At 51.7% G+C, this 20,148-nt stretch overlaps 1 protein-coding gene across 1 annotated transcript in view; it reads left to right on the forward strand.

Annotated features, from left to right (window-relative positions):
- Positions 1-14,047, forward strand: part of CFAP77 (cilia and flagella associated protein 77) — a 136,624-nt gene extending 122,577 nt beyond the window's left edge. Inside the window, exon 7 of the mRNA XM_004269070.4 lies at positions 13,239-14,047. Coding sequence (XP_004269118.1) covers positions 13,239-13,361 — 123 coding nt within the window. The 3' untranslated portion in view covers positions 13,362-14,047. The remainder of the gene's footprint in view (positions 1-13,238) is intronic.
- The last annotated feature ends 6,101 nt before the right edge of the window (positions 14,048-20,148 follow it).

Below are 20,148 nucleotides of genomic sequence, written 5' to 3' on the forward strand. Positions count from 1 at the left end.
TCCCTGGCAGCAACACAGGAGTTGTTCAACAGCCAAAATGAATAAGTGATACGGCACTGACGGGCACTGCACGGACGGCTCAGCAAAGGACTTAATTTGCAGCCAAGCACAAAATCAAAGACTCTGTCAGCTGAGGAACTGAGCGCCTGGATAACCACCTTGTGCTACCTGGGAAAGCACTGTCAGGTAAATTTCCAGAGAAAGTAATTAAGGAATCCCCATTGTCTAACTTCGGCAGCAAAATTTGAAACTCTGGAATTTGATGCTCGCCAGGGATCTGGTGTCTCCTCCCAGCTTGATCCTTCATCACAATGAACAGTAGAAGTTTATGAAGAGATCGGCTGGTGCGTCTCCCCCTCGCTCTGCCGAAGACGCTCTCCAGCGCCGTGCGCGCTCCCGCAGGCATTGTCTTGACGGGGAAGCAGTAGGCAGCAAATGAGATCGCCGCTTGTGGGACGGGGGTGAGATTAATATACAAATATATAGCCCTCTCTGAGGTCTGGCAGGCACCAATTAATATTTATCAAGTACCCACAGCTAGCACGATACTGCGTATCAACATGGAGAACATAGAGTCCGCGGCGTCGGGGAGTCTACCCTCTGACTCAAAAGCTACAAGCAGATAGATGCTCCGTGTGCTCGGAGGCCCCCGCCCGCATCGGGAGTTTGGGTTAATATTTACAGCCAGTGGCCTCCTCTTTCTGAGACGATGAGGAATTCTCAAGCAGGCATCATCATCACTGCGGCCTCCATGGGGTGAGCGCCCAAGCCTCTGGGGCCCACCCCATTCACAAAGGTTCTCCATCAACACATCTCCTTCCCTAACCCCCTCCTTAGCTCTTCCTTGAGTTTAAAATAAGAGAAGTCCATTAAAGTAAAAGAAGGCCTGCTGTCCATTGGAGTTTAGAGTCCAGCGTGACCCTCCATACCCTGATATTTCTAAGTGGGGTGAGCGGGCGAAGCATCCCGCTGGAACCGCCCACTGCCCCCTCGCGGGCTGAGCCCCTCCAGCCGAAAGCCTCTGGGCCACCTCCCAGAAGAATAATGCCAGCCGGTGCCCATCATCTGGGCTCTGAAAAGGAAAGGGGAGACCTTCCCCCACCCCTTCCTGGCAGCTCCGCTTGTCACGGTGCTTTTGCTGACAACCCCATTGAAAACAGCCCTCGCTGCCTCGCTGTGAAGCCTCCTCCTGTCTCCCATTCACTCCTTCCTCAGACGGTTTTTGAAAGCCGAAAAGTCTGGAAAAACACACATTCCCCCCAGCCCAGCCCCCGGGCCCATCACCGAGGGAGAAGGGGCCGCAGCTTGGGTGAGCAGGCCTGCCGAGCGTCCTCACCCGGCCCCATGGTGCACCGCCTCCAATTAAATCAAAATGGTTTGTTTTTAATGGTCTTTTACACTGACAAGTGGGCGATCATTTTGGGCCCACGAGCTGTCAGGGAACTGAGGCAAATCCTCCGTTGATAATGCCCAATGCTTCCAATTAGGAGCTGAGGCCGCTCCTGGCGCACTAACGATTCCCCAGCCGCCCCCCAGGCCCCTTTGGCGCTGGCTGTTTCTTCTTCCTTCTCCACTGCAAATTACTGACACAAAACGGAAGGCCCCGCGTCTCCTCCGCCACGCCAGGCCCGGGCCCTGTTGGGCTTAATGAGCCGATGGAAGTTTCGTGGCTCCGGCGCTAAATTCTTTTCTTGTTTGACAGCTGCTCGGCTAAGGCGAGTGTTGACCTTATAAAAGATTTAGTGTTTCTCATTATTTTCTGTCAAGCTTCACAAGTGATGGCTGTGCGGTTATCATTTGCATCCTGGGGTGCGTGTGCGTGTGTGTGTGTGTGTGTGTGTGTGTGTGTGTGTGTGTTGGACGGGGCTCTGAAGTGGAGACGGGGAAACGGGAAGGGGTCTTTCTCTCCCTTAGTTGCATTTGGGTCCCACACACCAGCTACTGGCTTGACATCCTTCTCGGGCTGAGGTGTTTCAAAGAGAACGCAGGATGCAAAGCAGGGAGGACGGATGGTTCGACGGCTTCGGGGCCTCCCAGGTGGAGCTCTGGTGGAGGCGCCTCGAGGCCGGTGGACTCCCAGAACCTGGGGGCGACAGCCCAGCCAGGGCCAGACGTGCTGGGCAAAAGGATGGGCTGAGGTAGACGTGGTCCTGAGGACGGTTTTAGGGCTACACTCAAGACCTCATCACAGGGAACTCACTCTTTTCTTACAGGCCCCATTGAAAGCCATCACCAGCAAGGTTTTTCTCTCCGCCCTGCATCCTAAATGAGGATTTAATGTTTTTAAAAAAGCAGAACCGATTTTTTCTAAGTGGCACGTATTATCGTCCCCTGTGGGATGACTATGGGAGCGTGTGTTAGTCTTTATTCGGCTCCTGCACCCACGCCAAATGGGGGCCGCTCTATAAATAACAAGACTCCAGGGAGTCCACGCTGGCTGCTCCAACTCCCCTCTTTCATTCCCTGTGTTCTCCCCTCACTCTAACCTACCCACTGGTCTTCCCAGGTGAGGGTGCCCCGAGGTTGCCTGAAGAGGGAGAGAGACAGTTAAGGGCAGGTGAACCCATGGATGTCTTCTCCCAGGGGTTCTGAGTCTTTGTTCCTCCTTGTTACCGTGGGAGACTCTGTTCTGATCCTCTTAGAGCAAATACGGGGCACCCTCTCCCTTCCACGCCCATGGCAGACCTTGCTAATCAATCACCGCACACTTTTTCACAAGCCTAGATTCAGCCTGAGAATATTTTATGACAGAACATGGGCATCAGCCACCATCACGGGAAGGGCAGCCTACTTGCCATCCCTGCCTTAGAGGGGCCATTTAAATAAACTGCTAAGGATCCTAAAAGTCCTTGCCTTTTTATGCTACATCAAGATGATTTTTATGTAAAAGGAAATAAAATATAATCCACCAAAGGAAAATAGATACATTGGACTTCATCAGAATGAAAACCTTCGGTGCTTCAAATGATGCTATCAAGAAAGTGAAAAGACAACCCCCAGAAGAGGAGAAAATATTTGCAAATCAGATATCCCATAAGGGACTTGCATCTATGAATATAAATATTACTCTTACAACTCAGTAATGAAAAAGTAACCCACATTTTTAAGTGGTCAAAGGACATGAATAGATATTTCTCCAAAGAAGATGGACACAAATCATCAATACACACATGGAAGATGCCCAAAGTCATCAGTCATTAGGGGGATGAAAATCAAAACCTCAGTGAGATACGGCTTCGTACCCAAGAACTAGGATGGCTGTAATAAAAAAAAGATAATAACAAGTGTTTGCAAGGACACAGAAATCAGAACACTAATACACTGCTGGTGAGAATTAAAAAATTGTGCAGCCACTTTGGAAAACACTGTGACAGTTCCCCAAAAGGCTAAACCCAGGGTTTCCATGTGACCCAGCAATTCTGCTCTTAGGTGTATACTCAAGAGAAATGAAAACACACATCCATGCAAAAACCTGTACACGAATGTCCCTAGCATCGTTATTCATAATAGCCAAAAAGGGGAAATAACCCAAGTGTCCATCAACTGATGAATGGATAAACAAAATGCGGTAGACCGTACAGTAGAATATTACTCAGCAATAAAAAGGAATTAAATAGTGAAACACGCTACAGCACGGATGGACCTTGAGGATGTGTTATGTTGAGTGAAAGAAATCAGTCACCGAAGACCATGCACTGTATGATTTCATCATTAGGAAATGTCCGGAACAGGCAAATCCAGAGAGAAAAAGTAGAATAGTTGTTGCCAGGGGCCAGGAGGAGGGAAATGGGGAGTGATTCCAAAGGGTACAAGGTTTCTTTGGGGGATTATGAAAATATTCATAAAATTTTTTTTTCCTTTTTTTAAATTTTAACTTTATTTTATATTGGAGTATACTTGATTTACAATGTTCTGTTAGTTTCAGATGTACAGCAAGGATTTATACACTTTAAAAGGGTAAATTTTATCTCAGCAGAGCTGTTTAAAAAAAAAAAAAAAACTTGAAAAAAAAATAGCCCACCTGAGTCAGACGAGTACTCATCGCCCAGATTCTGTTGTTGGAGCCTTGAACAGGGGGATAATTGGCACCGAGAAATAGCCTCAGATGGTGAGGGAGGGTCTTGTGTGTCCCCAGCCTCCCCAGTGAGCTGTTATGACTCTCGCTTACCTGCAGCCTATTAAACGTAGACACTGAAGAAGCAGAGGTGGGCACCAACCTGGAGTTTTTTGGAAAATTCAAACACCCCGCCTTGGTATTACCCTATTATTTATCTACCAGCATCTGGCAAGCAGGTTCATTGTTCAATTTTGATCTCAACTGCCGCTGACTAGCCTTAGCTAATCCTTGGGAATGATCTAGAGATACTGTTTGGCTTCTAGAAATAGCAAAACGATTCTTATGTTCAAAGACACGCATGACTCTCTTTTCTTCTGCCGCAGTAAGCCTCAAGAACTCCACAGTCAGTGGAGCAGAAACCTGGTTCCCAGGTCTGGCTTTGCCGCTTGGTAGCTGGGTCTCCTTGAGCCAGTGTCTTAACCATCCTGAGAATCAGTTTCCTCTCTTGTCAAGTGAGGGTGGTACCCCCAGCCCTCACCTGGGGGCCGTCACTCTCCCCCCTTCACCTGACACGGTACCCCGAGGTCCCACGTTAGACCTTGTGGGCAGGCAGGATGTTTGTTTTTCTAAGCCCGGGTTTGGATGTTCTTTGAAAACACAGCATGTGTCAGCAGGGCGGGTCAGGCCCTGTGTCCTTGCTGCGTCTATTTTTGGACCACAGAGAAATTGGAGCCGGTAGCAGAATAACAATTTAGGGGACCAGATGTCTCAGGAGAGACTGCCACCCTCGTTAATTACTTACACGACAGACCTGCTACATCAGAGCCCAGGACCCACCGTGCCCGCCGACATCCTGCATGGATTTGTGTTCTACGGGGCCTCTGACCTCCAGCTGCCCGAGCTTGGCAGAAATTACTGACCTGGGACTGATCCATAATTTTCAAGTACCTCTCATTAGAGGAGACAGCCCCTCAATCTTTTAAAGCAAAATCTCTCCCAGTCACCTGAGCGGTTGTCACTTAAAAAAAAACTAAACTAAAATCTCTATAGCTGTCATTTTTTTTTTTTTTTAGCTCTTTGGAGGATTTTTTTTTTTTTTAAATCCGGCTATTTTTTCCTCAGATCCTACCTTTTTGCCTTCTCGGCCCCCAGACTTGGCACTGGAGGGCTTGGGGTCCAGTGGGGGGACCACGGTGAGGCTCATGAGAGAGGTCTGGATAGCAGCTGGCCCGGCTGCCCCGTCGGGAGGATCATGGGAAAGCTGCTCAGTTTGTGAACCTGACTGGTGGGTGGGTTCCTCCCGCTGGGGGGCACAGCCAAAGTCACACGCCACTGGTGGTGACACTCCTTTTGGCAGCAAAACTCCGGATTCAAATGGAATCAAACACAAATCTCCAACAAACAGCTCTCGTAAAACAGAGGAACTGTTTCTCAATTGCAGGTGTGTGGGGGGAGAGACCTCTGGCCCTGTGTCACTTCTCCAAAACGCAGTTTGAAAATCACCTCTTGTGTTTTCATCTTAAAAAGACAAAAAGGCGATACTCCCTTACAGATAAAACCCAAGCACCCTCTGCTTCCCTGTTGTCACCCCCTCCCTCCCAGAGGCAACGCCAGGCATGACTTCCGGGCACGTTCCTTCCTCCCATTTTTTTTTCCGTTTAACTAGGTTCATGCACAGGCTTGCACAACACAGGGGATCGTTTTGTAGGTTTTACGTTTTTCACGTAAATGGCATCACGCTTACGTTCCATCTGTAAATGAAATTTTCCCATGCAACATTGTGTTTTTGGCTCAGCTGGGCCTGGAGCAGCCCTGTTCCACAGAACTTTCTGTGACGATGGGCGTGTTCTGCAGCTGCCCTGCTCAATGCAGTAGCCCACGTGGGCACACGGGTTTATGAAGCCCCTGGAACGCGGTTTGCGTGACAGAGCGACTGAATTGTTCATTTTCGTCGGACAGGCCCTCTCTAGAGCGGTCATGTTAACTGAGGCCGATTATTCCACTGCATGAATTCACCACCTTCAGTATATCCAGTCCCCACTGCTGGGCGTGTGGTCGTTTCCAGGATTTTGTATCATGTTATAACGAGGATTCTTGTACGCATCGCTTGGTGGACCTTTTTGAAGGTCTCTCCAGGGTATGTACCTAAACATGGACTCGTGGGTTCATAGGCTCCAGCCTTTCTAGCTAAAGCCAAATCTCTCTCCAAGTGGTTGTACCAATGAGCACCGTCACTAACAGTGTATGAAAGTTCCCATTTCTACTGTCGGACTTATGACTATGATTACCAATCTGATGGGCGAGAAATGGTATTTCTTGCTTTGTTCCCTGATCACATACTTTAGGCTGAGCCCCTTTCCCCGTGTTTGCTGGCCTTCAGATTTCCCCTCCGTGACCTGCCCTGTTCATCCCTTCTGCCTGTTTTTTTTTGGTCGCCGTGGGACTGCAGCACCCCTTTCACCCTCACCTCATCCCCACCTTATCCTTCAAGTCTCTGCTTCTATGTTATTTCCTCGGGAAGTCTCCTCTGGCCCCAAAGTCTGAGTTTTTAATTCTCTGTATTATAAGCTCTTACAGAATCTGGTACTTCTTTTAATAGTCAGCACAACTGGACTTCCCTGGCGGTCTAGTGGTTAAGACTCAGTGCTTCCACTGCAGGGGGTGAGGGTTCAATCCCTGGTCGGGGAACTAAGATCCCACACCGCCAAAGAAATAAATAAATAGTTAGCACAACTATAAGCGAATAATTAGTTGTGTGATCATACTTTTATTACTAGTTTCCTGGCTCTATGACAGTAGAGGCTTTCTAAATTCTCCCTGAATCATGGTACCTAGTGTAGAGTCTGGTACACAGTGGGTACTCAGTAAGTATTCAATAAGTGAAATAATGAGCACATAGATGAAAGGGCAAGGGTCACACCTTATCCCCTAACCCAGATCACATGGGCACCTTCTCTATAGCGGCACCAGTTTATTCCATGCAGCGATTTTCTGTCAAAAGTGGATCAGACTTCTCAAACAAGCATAAAAACTCAACAAATACCAAAAGGTCTGATTCATGCAGATCACTTTGGCACCAAAGAAATTAAATTAGAAATTGGTCACAAACGTAACTAACAAAATTGCCTGGAAATATAAAACCATATTTATAAATAACTTCAGGACCAAAGGAGAAATCCAAACAGAAATTTGATAGAGATTAGATGAAAAGAGAACCAAACAAAAATAAAGGTAACTCAAAACTTGTGAGATGAGATAAAAGAAAATGTAGAGGGAAACACAGTTGCCAATGCTATGTTGTATAAATGTTAATACTAGAAAAAAAAGAAGAAAGATTAAAAGGTAATTATAGCTAAGCAGACAACTCTAGATGCTAGAAAAAGAACAACAGAGAAACTTCAAAGAAGGAAACCAGGAAGTCAAGAGCAAAATTAATGAAATGTCAAAGGCACCATTAAGGGCATCAATCAGATGAAAAGTTGGCTCGTTTTAAGTAGATCAGAAAAGCACAGATGCTTTCAGATGAATTGGGAACTGGGATCCAGGAACCTAGATCCCCTGAGGCGGCGTGCGGCCCACAGTGGGCAGGGCGTGGACCTCAGGAAAAGGCAATGCTAGTGTCAGCTCTGCCCGGGACCACGGAGACCCTGGGAAAATCGCTTCCCACCTTTGGGTCTTGGGTTTTCCATCTGTATCATGGGAGAGTTGGATTCAGTGATCTCCGAGGTCTCTCCCAACCCCAGGTTTCTGGGAATCTTCTTTTATTCCAGTCTGGCTGCAGAGAGGCAAAGGGTGTTATCCAGGGAGGGGATTACGATCCTAGGACGAGTGCTGGATGCAAATCTTTTTTAAGGTGTGCCAGTCGCCCACCTCCTCTGGTTCCTCATCTTTGTCCCCCAGTCACACTGACTGGCTTTCATTCCCTCCCATTTGCCCAAATTTGCTCAGGGTTTGGGCTGTTCCCTCCCATCCTAGGACATTTTTGCCTTCCTCTTCCCCTGGAGAGCTCTCCCATCCTCTCCAGAAAGAACTTCCTGCGCCCCGGATGGAGTTAGAATTCCCCAGTCCACAGTCGTATTAAATTATCATTCAACAATTACACGTCTAATGTGTTCAGCGGCCACCTCCCAGGCCATCTTGCAGGGCCCGTGTGGGTCTGCCTTATTCACCAGCGTATCCCCAGGGTGTACTGTGCAGTGCGGGCACCCGGTCTGCACTTCGCCACCCCGCCCGTCCTGCTCCCAGGGCTGCTGGTGGGCCGGTGGCGCTCACCTCTTATTTACCTGCACTGACCTAAGAGCGACTCAGCTCCATTCAGCAGAGCTGTCTCCTGCCAAAGCCGTTACAATTTCTTAGCTCCAGGCGGAGACAGACTGCAGATGGCTTAATTTAGAAGCATCTCAGAAGGAATTCTTTGCTCCACAGCTCTTCATCCTTTGACTCCGGGGGTCCACAGGGTCGTGACCACAAGCGCTTGAGGCCTGACTTGTAATTAGGACCCTCATCTCTGGCTGAGCCGCTATTTTAGGAGGAGAGAGCGTGCGTGCGTGCGTGCGTGTGTGCGTGTGTGCGTGCGTGCATGCGTGCGTGCAGGATGGGAGCCACACCGTTCCCAGCAGTGCCTCTCACTTGCCTCATTTCCTGAGCATTTATTAAGACAGTAGAGATTATCGGTAAAGACCTGGGGCCAGGAGTCCCACGGCTCTGGGTCTCTGAGACCTGGGGCAAGTGACTTAACCTTTTGGGGCCCCTGTTTCCCCATCTGTAAAATGGAGACAACGTCTGGATACTCTGCGGCTTGTGTGAAATAAGTGCACTGCACCTGACAAACGGCAGGTCTGTTACTGTAACAGCCTGAGGGTCCCAGTCGCCAGCCTCCGGAACAAATGCGGCAGAAGGGCGCCTGCTTCTTGGCATTCTGAAAGCTGGAACGCCCCTCTCCGTGGACTCCCATGTTCTGCTTGGGGCTCTGCGGATTTCATGGGTACAGAATAGGCCCCCTTTCCCTTCTCTTTCTAAAGGACAATCTCATGAGCGCAGGGGGTAGGCTCTTGCTTGAGTTAGCTCTCAGGAGAGTCGACCAGCCCCAGCAACTAAGCATCTCCTTCGGTTTTCACCTCCAGATTCACACACGACCCCTCTTCTCCTTCTGCTGACACCATTTCCCCTGCCGTACCTCCCTTCCACCTCCCTCATCCCAATCCTTCCAGGCCCACCTGGCCTGAGAAGCCTTCCTTGACCACCTGAGGCCAGGTGAGTTCTGCCCTCCTCCTTCCTTCACTGTCTCATTCATTCATTCCATCATTTGTTCACTCTTCCAACTTTGTTTCAACACTTCCTGAATGCCAGGCCCCATGTCAGGCACTGGATGTCCTCAGGGAACAGGGCAGGTGCAGACCCCACCTCTTAGGGCTCTGGGGCTGGACACTCACCTAACCTCCCCTGGATCCACCCCAGGGAGGACTTAACTCCACAAGAGTCCAGCAGGAATGGGACTCCAGCGACATCGGAGACCACATAAGACACGCTGGCCTCCCGCACGTCAGCCCAGCGCTGCTGAGAACATAGTAGGTGTCAGAATGTGTGTGGGCAGTCACTGGGGTGAACCTCCTATGCCCAAAACACCCCTTTGGAAAACCAGGGGAAAATGGAGCTGGGAATATGCCAAAGTACAAAGGGGGCGGCTCTTCACCATCCCTGGCACACAGGTGCTTAATAAATACTTTTTCAGACGGATAGATGAATGAATATTTCTTCCTTGACAAAGTTTCTAAGTAATGGGAGATTGCAGAAAAGGAAATATTTCCTAGGGTTCTCTTTTATTTGTGTGCTGGTTTTAACCTGATTACCTCTAAGCTGAGCAGCCCTACGGCCTGGGTCCTCCACCTCCTCAGGAGATGAGAGTGAGTTCTGAGCCTGCTGCCACCAGCACCACCCACCGTCAGCACCACCCAGCATTCCTGCGTGCTGAACTACTCAGGGAATGGCTCGAGGGCTGCATTTGTTTCCCAAGGCTGCCCTAACAAACTACCAAACACATAGTGGTTTAAAGAATAGAAATTTATTCTCCAACAGCTCTGGAGGCCAGAACTCCAAAATCCAGGTGTCAGCAGGGTCACACTGCCGCTGAAGGTTCTAGGGGAGAAAACCCAGGTGTCAGCAGGGGCACACTGCCGCTGAAGGTTCTAGGGGAGAAGGCTTTCTTGCCTTTTCCAGCTACTGGTGGCTCCTGGCGTCCCCAAGCTCTGGCTGCGTCACTCCAACCTACGGCTCTGTCGTCAGGTGGACTTCTCCTCTGTCTGTGTCTTCTGTCTCTTACAAGGATGCTTGTCATTGGATGTAGAGCCCACCTGAATATTTGGGCTGTTCTCATTACAAGACCCTTAATTACATCTACAGAGACCCTTTTTACAAACAAGGTCACATTCACAGGTTCCGGGGTTAGAATGTGGATGTAGCTTTTGGGGGGAGGTCACCATTCAACCCTTTACCAGAGCCACAGAGGGACGTGTAGAGTTGCAGAGATGTGGTCTTGCAGAGCTGTGCTTCCCTGTTAAGAATGACTGGTGGCCGGGCCCTAGGGACAGAACTATTGCCACTCTGAATGCTACAGATGACCATGGAGGTCTAAGAGGCCCAGGCGGCTGGGCATCTAAATCAGCCGGGGTACCCAGGAGGCCTCACCGAGCATCTCTATCTGCCTTCCGGGAAGCACGGGTGTCAGGAAAATCATGTCACTGTGTAAAAATCCCCACCCCTTGCTGGAGGGGATACAAGATGTACCTTGGAAAAGGCCTCTTGTTTATGGTTACTTTCCTCCTGCACAGTGTATTGGAACTTCTCTCTCCTCAATAACTTCTGTGAGGCCACCTGGCAATTTTTCTGCAACTGGAGATTGAGCTGAGAACAAGATCGTGGTATGACTGATTGAAATGAGCTGACACCAGGCATGGAGCCTGGGTCTGGGTGGGGCTTCGGTGACTGTAGGAAGGGCCTTCCCGGGTGGACTCGGAGCTTTGGGCTTGGCCTCAGGCCCTGCCCCGGTGACAAGAGCCCCAGATGATCCTGACGTATATCCCAGAAACCCGAAACCTGAGGCCGGAGCTGGGATGGCTCCCAGAAATGCCGCCACACTTGCAAAGGGTCCATGAATCTCTTGTGCTGTTTGTACGTTAGGACTTGTGGGTACTTACTTTCCCAGAGGAGAGGGTCCTGGCTTTCTGCAGGGTCTCCAGGGTCTCCACACCCCCCAGAGAGTGAAGGATGCAGTTTTATGTCCCGGAATAACTAACCCAATCTACTTATCACCATTTGATTTTTTTTATGGGTTTCTAATAAGCATTTGCAGCCCCCAACCCCCTTTTCACCCCATGAGGGAGGTTCAGGGAGTCCCCCCACTCCCCTGACACAGCATGAGTGGCAGCTAAGGCAGAATATTCCAGAAGGAGTCTAGAACTTAGTGCCCAGGAGTTAGTGAGTGGGGAGTGGGTGCTAAGGCAGATTTTCTCTGCCACTGATTCCCTCTGGGGCCAACCCTGGACCAAACTCTGCTCCGGGCCTCAGTTTCCTCACCTGTAAAATGAACATGGTCAGGTCGGATTCTGTTGTGCCCTCCTGTGGCCTGATGTGCCTGCTCTCCCCTGATGGCAAGCATGGCCCCCTGGACCTGAGGTCTGGGTCTCACTGACCCTAAGCCGTGGCCCAGACCTTGGACTGTGGGGGGTGGGTATGATGGGGTCTGGAGGGAGGCCACGTCAGCTCTGCGTTTTCTGCTGTCAGGAAACCACTTTGGGCCACAAGCTCTGGTTAAGGGTCATGACCTCCCCCCAGGCCCCTGCGCTCCTCCCATGGGGGCCAGAGTGTGGGAGGCCAAGCACAGAGACGTTCCCTACAAGTTTTCCCTCTACTTCCTTTTAATACCTTATCCTCTCCCAGTTTTTCTTTTCTCTCACCTTTCATCACGGGAAGGCTGCCTGCAGCTCTGTGGTCTCAGCTAACCCCGTCCCCCCTGGTGGTGAGGGCACCCCTGGCCTGGTCCTGCACCAGAGCCTGTGGCCATCCTGGCCATGGGTCCTGCCGTATCTTGAAGCAGAGCCTTCAGCTGCTCCTGCGGACCCTCATCTGGGCCACCATGTCGCCTTGTGGACTTGAGCTGCGGGGCGCCCCAAGGCCAGCACGCACGTGGCCCCCTTAGCCTGGGAAAGCCCTGCTCATCCTACGAGCCTCCCCTTGTTCCCCAGAGAGGCCCCTGACTCCAGGGAGGGTTAAACCCACCTACCTGTGCTACTGACGCCCCCATCACTGCACTGATTCTCATGAAACAGCTGTGTAACCATCGCCCACGTCTGCCCCCCCTCCCCCGGGAAGAGTGAGTCCCTCGCATTCATTGCGGTACCCCAGTGCCTGGCACAGAGCTGTGCTCAGTTAATACGTGTGGCTTGAACGGGCGAGTGAATGAATGAATGAACAGCTGCATAAATAAACAAGCAAGGTTGAACCCTTTCTACCCCGTGCCTCCCTTAGTGATCCTAAAAGAGAAATGCCATTTTACGGGAATTCTCTGGCATTTGGAGGTGGTGTAACAGACCCAGGAGACAGGAGAGGTTTCCACTCACCACCATTTCTTGAGAGGCAAGGGCAGGCCAAAATACCGATTGCATAAAATTTTAACGACAGAGGCCCCCCACTCCTTGAATCTGGGTCTGGTTCTGGCGCAACTGAGTGTTGGCCCCTGGAGTGCGGGGTGGCCTCAGATGGTCCCGCGGTGACGGAGCGCCAACCGTGCCAGGAAGCCCCCCCTTGGAGAGGGCGGCTTGTTTGGGGTTTTAATGGTGGAGAATCAGCACGTGAAGGATGATGCTGGCTGTGAGGTCCCACTGCACGGGGGACCCCAGTCCCCGGCAGGCGATATTTATCATGTACACGTCCTCCCGGCAACGAGCTGGACAAAAGGACAAACAAGGGCACCGGGCAGCCCTGCTCTCACACCCCGTCCCATGTCACCCCTCACTTTACCCCCCAGCACCAGGACAGCACTTTCCCTTCACTTCTTTCCCTCTGACAGCGATTTTTATTATGACTCTAAGATGGAAGTAGGGGGCGGGCCAGGGAAGGAAGGGGAGCCCCCAGGCCGAGCCCCCGAGCACTCATGCCCACTGACCCGCTCTCCCTCTGTCCACAGGTGGGTGCCCGTCTCGATACCTTCCCCACCGAGGCCCATCGCCAGAGAGCCTTCAAAGCCAACCGGGAAGAGTGTGCCGTGCGCCAGGGAACCCTGCGGATGGGCAACTACACCCACCCCTAAAGCCTTCTCGACACAGTAGAAAATTCCCTGAAGGACTCACCTTTCTTGCCCCAACTAACATAAGACAGTCCCCCATTGTTCTGCGGCTCTGCCTCGGCCAGAACCTCAGATTCAGGTCTTAGTTTGATCGTTTTTGGTAAGAGCCCCCTCTTTAGTTAGCCACACTCGCTTCCCTTAAGCCCCAGTGACCCTCCACTTAGGGACCGCCCTCCTCCTGCAGGCCCCCCACCCTCTCTTCTCAAGCCCTCACCTGATAAGAGAAACCCAAAATCCAAGGCAGATTTTAGACTCCAGGCTAAGGGGCGATTCTGAGGCTCTGCCCTCAAGTGTTAAGAACAACGCATGTATTTGCTGCAGAAAGCGTGACAGCGCCGTGCTTCGAAAGCCCTCCTTTCATATTCCAAACATGAGTTTTAATGGTTCCTTTTGGGATTCCTGATATCTCTCCACGGCAATACCATCTCTCTGGGACCTTTGAGGGCAGGAAGAGCCCACGTTCCTTACTCAGAGCGGCCCTCACCTCCTCAGTGCTGGGCCCAGATGGGCTCCTCCACAGGCACTGACCTTGGAAGGTCACCCCACCCCCTCCCAAAAGAGAGAGACTTCCGGGGCTGAAAGCACCCAGGCTGGGGCACTTTGCACCTCAATCTTTCTGCAGGTCCTTTGGCTTCTCCCCACAAATTAGATACTGATCTATTTTAAATTAAAAGTGCTCTTTGTCATCTTCCTCCTGTGCCTTTATTTGAAAGCTAGTAAACCTATGAGCAGTGTAAGAACAGACCTCAGACTCTTTAAGGGAGCTGACCTCCAAGACATCGCGACAGCACCTGTGCAAAGCCCATCGCTGACCTTCAACCCACAGCCCTCCTAGAATGCCACACTCATTTATCCAGCTGCTCCCCGGATGTCTCCACTCAAGCATCCGGCATTCATCTCAATCCAACACAGCCAAGACAAAACTCTGGATTTCTTTCCGCCAAACTCGCTCCTCCCTCCTTTTTTCCCATCTCATGCTTGAGACCACCCAGATGCTGAAGACGAAAACATTCACGACTCTGTTTCCTTCACGCTCTCATCCAATCCATCAACAAGCCCATCGACGTTACTTCCAAAAATACCCTGATTCATCCCGTCTCTCCGAGCCCCCATCATCTCTCTGGAGACCTGCAGTAGGTTCCTGAACCACCTTCCTGCTTCTGCCCACAATCCCTTCTCCACAGCTTGTCACCAGCCCACCCCTTCTTGTCATTTAGATCTTCGCTCAAAAGCCAAGTCGCCCACTCAGGGAGTTCCCTGGTGGCCTAGTGGTTAGGATTCCAGGCTTTCACTGCCGTGGCCTGGGTTCAGTCCCTGGTCGGGGAACTGAGACCCCGCAAGCCGTGCAGTGTGGCCGAAAAAGAGAAAGATATGAACGAGCCCCCACTCAAAGGGCCTTCCCTGGAGTAACCCTCAGTTAAGCCCACACCAGCCTGTGTTATTCTCGACAAAGCAATGAGCCCTTGTTTATTGCCTGTCTCCTCTTCTAGAAGGTAAGTGGCATGGGATCAGGCGTCTAAGGGCCCAGGGCCCAGACCTAAGGGCCTGTGGAATGACCCGCTGCCTGAGCCACAGGCTGAGGACCTGGCGGGGACCGTCCATCAGCCTAGGCCGGGAGACACACCGAGTCTGGTGACCACAGATCTGAGCGAGTTTCCTGAGCAGCCTCCCCACTCCCAACGCACACACTCACTGCAGCTCCTTAGAAGCTAATTCCATAAAAATGCCACACACATTACCAACCCCTCAGGAATCTGGTTCAGTGGGGGGCCTTGACAGACCCCACCCCATCCTAAGGGCCTAAAATTCCCCTCCCACCCCACGAACCAGACAAGCATCCCTACTGGTCTTTGTTAAAGCCACCCTGCAGCCTTCTGACCCCCGGGGGGAGCGACCCCGGTGAGGGAGCAGGGCCGAGCCTGAGGGGCCTGGCCACTGAGCAGGCAGCCGTTCAAGGGCATGAAACCCAGCTCCACTAAGTAATTTCTGTGTGACCCCAAGAAAGTGTCCTAACCACTCTGTGCCTCATCTGTGAAACAGGACCCTGACACACCCACAGTTTTCATCAAGTGAAATTAGATAATGATTACATTCAAGAATGTGTATAGGAAAAAAAATAAAGAAAGAAAGAATAAAAAAAAAAAATTTAAAAAAAAAGAATGTGTATAGGGCTTCCTGGTGGCACAGTGGTTGAGAGTCCGTCTGCCAGTGCAGGGGACGCAGGTTCGAGCCCTGGTCCGGGAGGATCCCACATGCCACGGAGCAACTAGGCCCGTGCGCCACAACTACTGGGCCTGCACTCTAGAGCCCGCGAGCCACAATTACTGGGGCCCGTGCGCCTAGAGCCCGTGCTCTGCAGCAGAAGAAGCCACCGCAATGAGACGCATGTGCACAGCAACGAGGAGTGGCCCCCGCTCGCCGCAACTAGAGAGAGCCCACACAGCAACGAAGACCCAACGCAGCCAAAAAATAAAAAATAATAATAATTAAATACATTTATTTAAAAAAAAGAATGTGTGTAATGTGATTAGCACAGGATCTGGCACGTTTACGCAATAGATGAATGCGAATTATTCTTTTCTTCTTTTTAATAAAGCACACTGCAAAGGGACAGCCGGAACTCTGTGAGGGGTCCAGGGCAGAGGGCAGGATGCTCAAAGCCTTTGTGTCCAGATGCATCGAGAAGGTCAAGATATTTGGACTTGAACCCACTCTTTTGTTCTGAAATCCCCTGTGGGAAGGGTGGGGGGTGACACGTCAGGACACAGAATTTCCTGAAGGACCTGAAGTTAGGCTCTATCCACAGAAGAGTGAGCGATTCTGCTATGGCAACGAGCAAGGTGCCCCCCTGCTCAGTGGTCCCTCCAGGCCTGCTTTTCCAAGGACTGGGCCAAGGGGGAGAATATGGACTTGGTCAGAAAAAGCGTCGGGACATCTCTTTTGTCTATCCGATTGCTTCTTGCCTCAGAAGCAGGCAGACCGCGCGCTGTGGGACTCGAGGGGGTTGTGACAGATGCCCTGGGAACACACCTGCACCCTCTCCTGGAGTCTCCCCAGCCTCTGTGTACTCCCGGGCCACACTGGGGTGGCTCTCAGCAGGTTTCCTCAGCTGCTTGTCCTACAGCGCCACCCTCTGGCAAGTCTGAGTATGAGGCCAAGGAGGTGCCTGGCCCTTCCCTCCCGGCCTCCTTCCCTCCCCCAGCTGGGTCCTTCCCTCCTCATTAATTATTTGTGCCTCCACAAAGCCCCAGGTCCGATTCTGGTCTGATTCCGCCTTCTCGGGTATCCTGTCACATCGGCCAAACGCCTGTCCTGACTCACGCTGACCCTGGCTGGGGGGTCGCCCGGCAGAGCTGGAGTCCCCGACTATCCTTCCTGACCCAGGGTAGAGTCCCCAAAGGCTCCAGCCTGCAGGGGCCTTAGGGACCATCTGCTAACCTCCCTGCACCACCATCGTCCCCACTCCACAGATGGAAAAGAGATGTCAGAGGAGGCCTGAGTTCACTCAATAAGCCGGCCCCAGGCTAGTGACTGGTCCACTATGCGTTCCAGAGCCTGTCCCTTCAAACCACTCCTCAATTAAAGATGGGCGGAAATGGGGGGCAGGGCTTAGCTTTCCATCCCAAGTCGTCCTAATCACCTGCCGACAAATGCCACGTGAGCACGGCTGTCGCCAGAGATACGGCCTCGAGCCCCTGTTTTTGTTCATTTCCCTGCTGGTTGGCATTTGGGAACATTCTACCTCCCGGTCGGGTTTCTTGGCCAAACCCCACCAGAGATTTAAGCAAACAAAGAGGCCCATGTGTACTGTCCTCACGAACCACAAGGAGGCAGCTGGTCTGGACCCACAGCTGGTCAGCTTGAAATTCTCAGAAGTTCCCTTGGAGGTGGAGGAAGACAGTGCCCGTGTTGCTGCGCACTTGGCAGGAGTGGGGGGGCAAGCGCGGGCCTGGGGTGCTGAGACGGAGCCTTTGCAAACAGGACTCACGAAGCTGGGGGGGGGGGGCTTGAAGACATGTCTAGTCCTTCCAGAGAAGAAGAGGGATGCCGTTCCTCAGCAGACAAACCAGGACTAGAGCAGACCTCTTGGCTGGTAGGTCCCGCTTTCTTTTCCTGCCGAACGCCCACTGACTTCAGTCTATTTCCAGTCTCTTTTATCTTTTCTTTCTTTTTTTTTGGCCACAAGCCGGGATCTTAGTTCCCCGGCCAGAGATTGAAGCCGGGCCACGGCAGTGCAAGCACCGACTCCTAATCACCGAACAACCAGGGAACTCCCAATTTCCAGATTTTTAAACTAGAGCCCAAACCTCATCGGTTCTCCCTTGGCCACACACTCCCACTCTGATATAACCAGATAACGAACAATTTTCTCAGCCAGAAGAAAGGAGAGGGGGTTCTGGAGTCTGACATCATGCAGGACTTTTATCAGGGATGGTAGCAATGAGCGAATGGTGATTGGTGTCTGGTCTCTCCTGCTAGGGGGCTTCTAGAAGCCAGAAGAGAAAGCACTGCTCACAGGCCAGAAACCCAAAGCCAGTCCCGGGAGGTCCCTGCATCCAGTTAGAGATGACCTGGCTTTTTGGCTCACTCATCCAAGCTCCCCAACTAGCAATGGTTTAGAACCGCAGATTTGGGGGTCTAGAGCAAGGACACATGCATGACAGCAAGCAGACCAGAAGCCCAGGCGCCAATGTGGGCCTGCGTGACAGTCACACAGGTCTGTGTTTCCAATCAAAAACATTCTCTGGCATTTATCCTTCTTGACCAAAACAGTCTTTCCGCTGCATTTCTTTTTACTTGGGAAACCCTTTGATGCTTGAAATCATTAAAAGAAAAAAAAAAAAAAAACACGAGGTTGGCTTTTTAGACAGGCTCCTAGAACTGAATGAGGGCAAACATAAACTTGAATTCACAAATGGGAACTAATCTCGGAAGGGGAATTTAGGTTGATGGACGTCGCTGCACTCTGTGAGATCCATGCATGCAGGTCCATCCTGTCATACCCCCCGTGACATCACAGCCTCTAGCCCAGGGAACACTGTGCAGGACAGACTGCATGTTTACAGGGGAGGAAGGAAGGGAGGGAGGGAGGGAGGGAAGAATAGAGGAAAAGAAAGAATATCTTCTCTTTCTGGTTTCAGGAGCTCCATGGGGTTTTGAGCTAAACCAACAAAAATGACTGAGAACAGCATGACCTTGAAACCCACAAACTGTCCAAATCCTTGTCTGGCCCATCTGTTTGCATTAGCACCCAAGCTTGGCCCGCAACAGCCGAATCCCTTGTCCCCTCCGTGTCACAAACCGGTTTTGTAGGAAGGCCCAGAGCAAAGCACAGGGCTGGGTGGGGGGATGGGGACCTGACTTCCCCAGTGGGGGCCCTAACCGGCCAGAGGAAGAGCTCTGCCTGTTGTTCTCCATAGTCGTGACTTGAGATGCATAATTGGTATTCTCCAGGACCCCGGCCACGTGCAGAGTCCTCCCAGTGACCATGTGAAGTGGGCGACATCACCCCCATCTTACAGCCGAAGAACACATGGCCCAGGAAGCGTCTGCTCAAGGTCACAGAGCAGGGCTGGGACTATGGTGAGGCAGACAAGGCCCTGGCCTAAGGTACAAACCTTCTGACTTTCCCCCAAACTCAGGAACCAAGACAAACAATATTTTAATGTAATATTTTAACATCAAAATGGAAAAATCCCTGATGGACCAAACAGCAACAGGTGCAATAGGGACTTGTATGCCTCACCTCACCTGCCTCACCTTAGCCCCAGCCCTGGATTCTAGGGCCAGGAGTCGACTTCAAGCCTAGCGGACTCTGGAGTCCATATCCTTGGCCACCCCACCCCACCGGCGTTACACTGCCCCGGCCCCAGCTACTCAGAACCGTGATGACAGCACTCACGCTACAATCCTCCAGGAGCAGAGAAGAAGACCTCAGGACCATTCTCGAAAAGCTTTGAGCACATCTCCTCACGTGGCTCTGCCTGCTAAGCCAGGGAGCAAAACCGGCCCAAAGAAGGCCTTTTCCACGCTCGGGGCAGTGGGGTAAGAAAGTCGCTAAGAACCACCGATCAGCCATTGGCCCAGGCACTGACCCAAAGTCAAACCCAAGCCGAGAACCCCAGGTAGAGCATGAAGGACGTGGATTCTATAGGCAGCGGCCACACCATAGCCGGCATGGTCCTCTCCTATCCTTGCCTCTCACTACAAACCTCTGATGTTAATGTCTTTGGACCAAAGGGAAAGCTGAGGTCCAGGCAAAAGAGATGAGCTGCCCAGAGTGGAAGCAGGGCCAGAGCCCAGGCCTTCTGAGGGCCAGTCCGTGCAGCCGCTTCCCTGCCCTGGAGAAGAGCGAAGCTTCCTCCTTCGTTGCCGTCGCTCTGTGAATGCTTGCTTTGAGCCCTTCTAGGGCTCTGGGTTCATTGAGAGACTGAAGGTTTAAAAGCAATTTCAAAGGACTGGATGGGCAGGGGCTGGCATCGGAAGCTAGAGAACCCAAGAGAAGTGGGAAGCTGGGGAGGAGGTGTTTGAGCCAACAGGGGTCTGGGTGCTGGTGTCCTGGGAGCCCGGTCCTGGACGTGACCTCATCTCACTCATTCCCTTTCCCTCCCCTGAGTCCTCCAAGCCTCTTCTCTCCCTGGGGGGAGGGGGGTGGGCAAGACCCCTAAGGTAGAGGGCTGGGGCTCAGCGGGGACAGAGGGGGAGAGAGGTCTGTCTCCTGCCTTGTCAGTGGAGTTCTCAGAGGTTAAGT

This window comes from Orcinus orca, chromosome 6 (genome assembly GCF_937001465.1).
Source record: "Orcinus orca chromosome 6, mOrcOrc1.1, whole genome shotgun sequence".
Lineage (NCBI taxonomy): Eukaryota > Metazoa > Chordata > Mammalia > Artiodactyla > Delphinidae > Orcinus > Orcinus orca.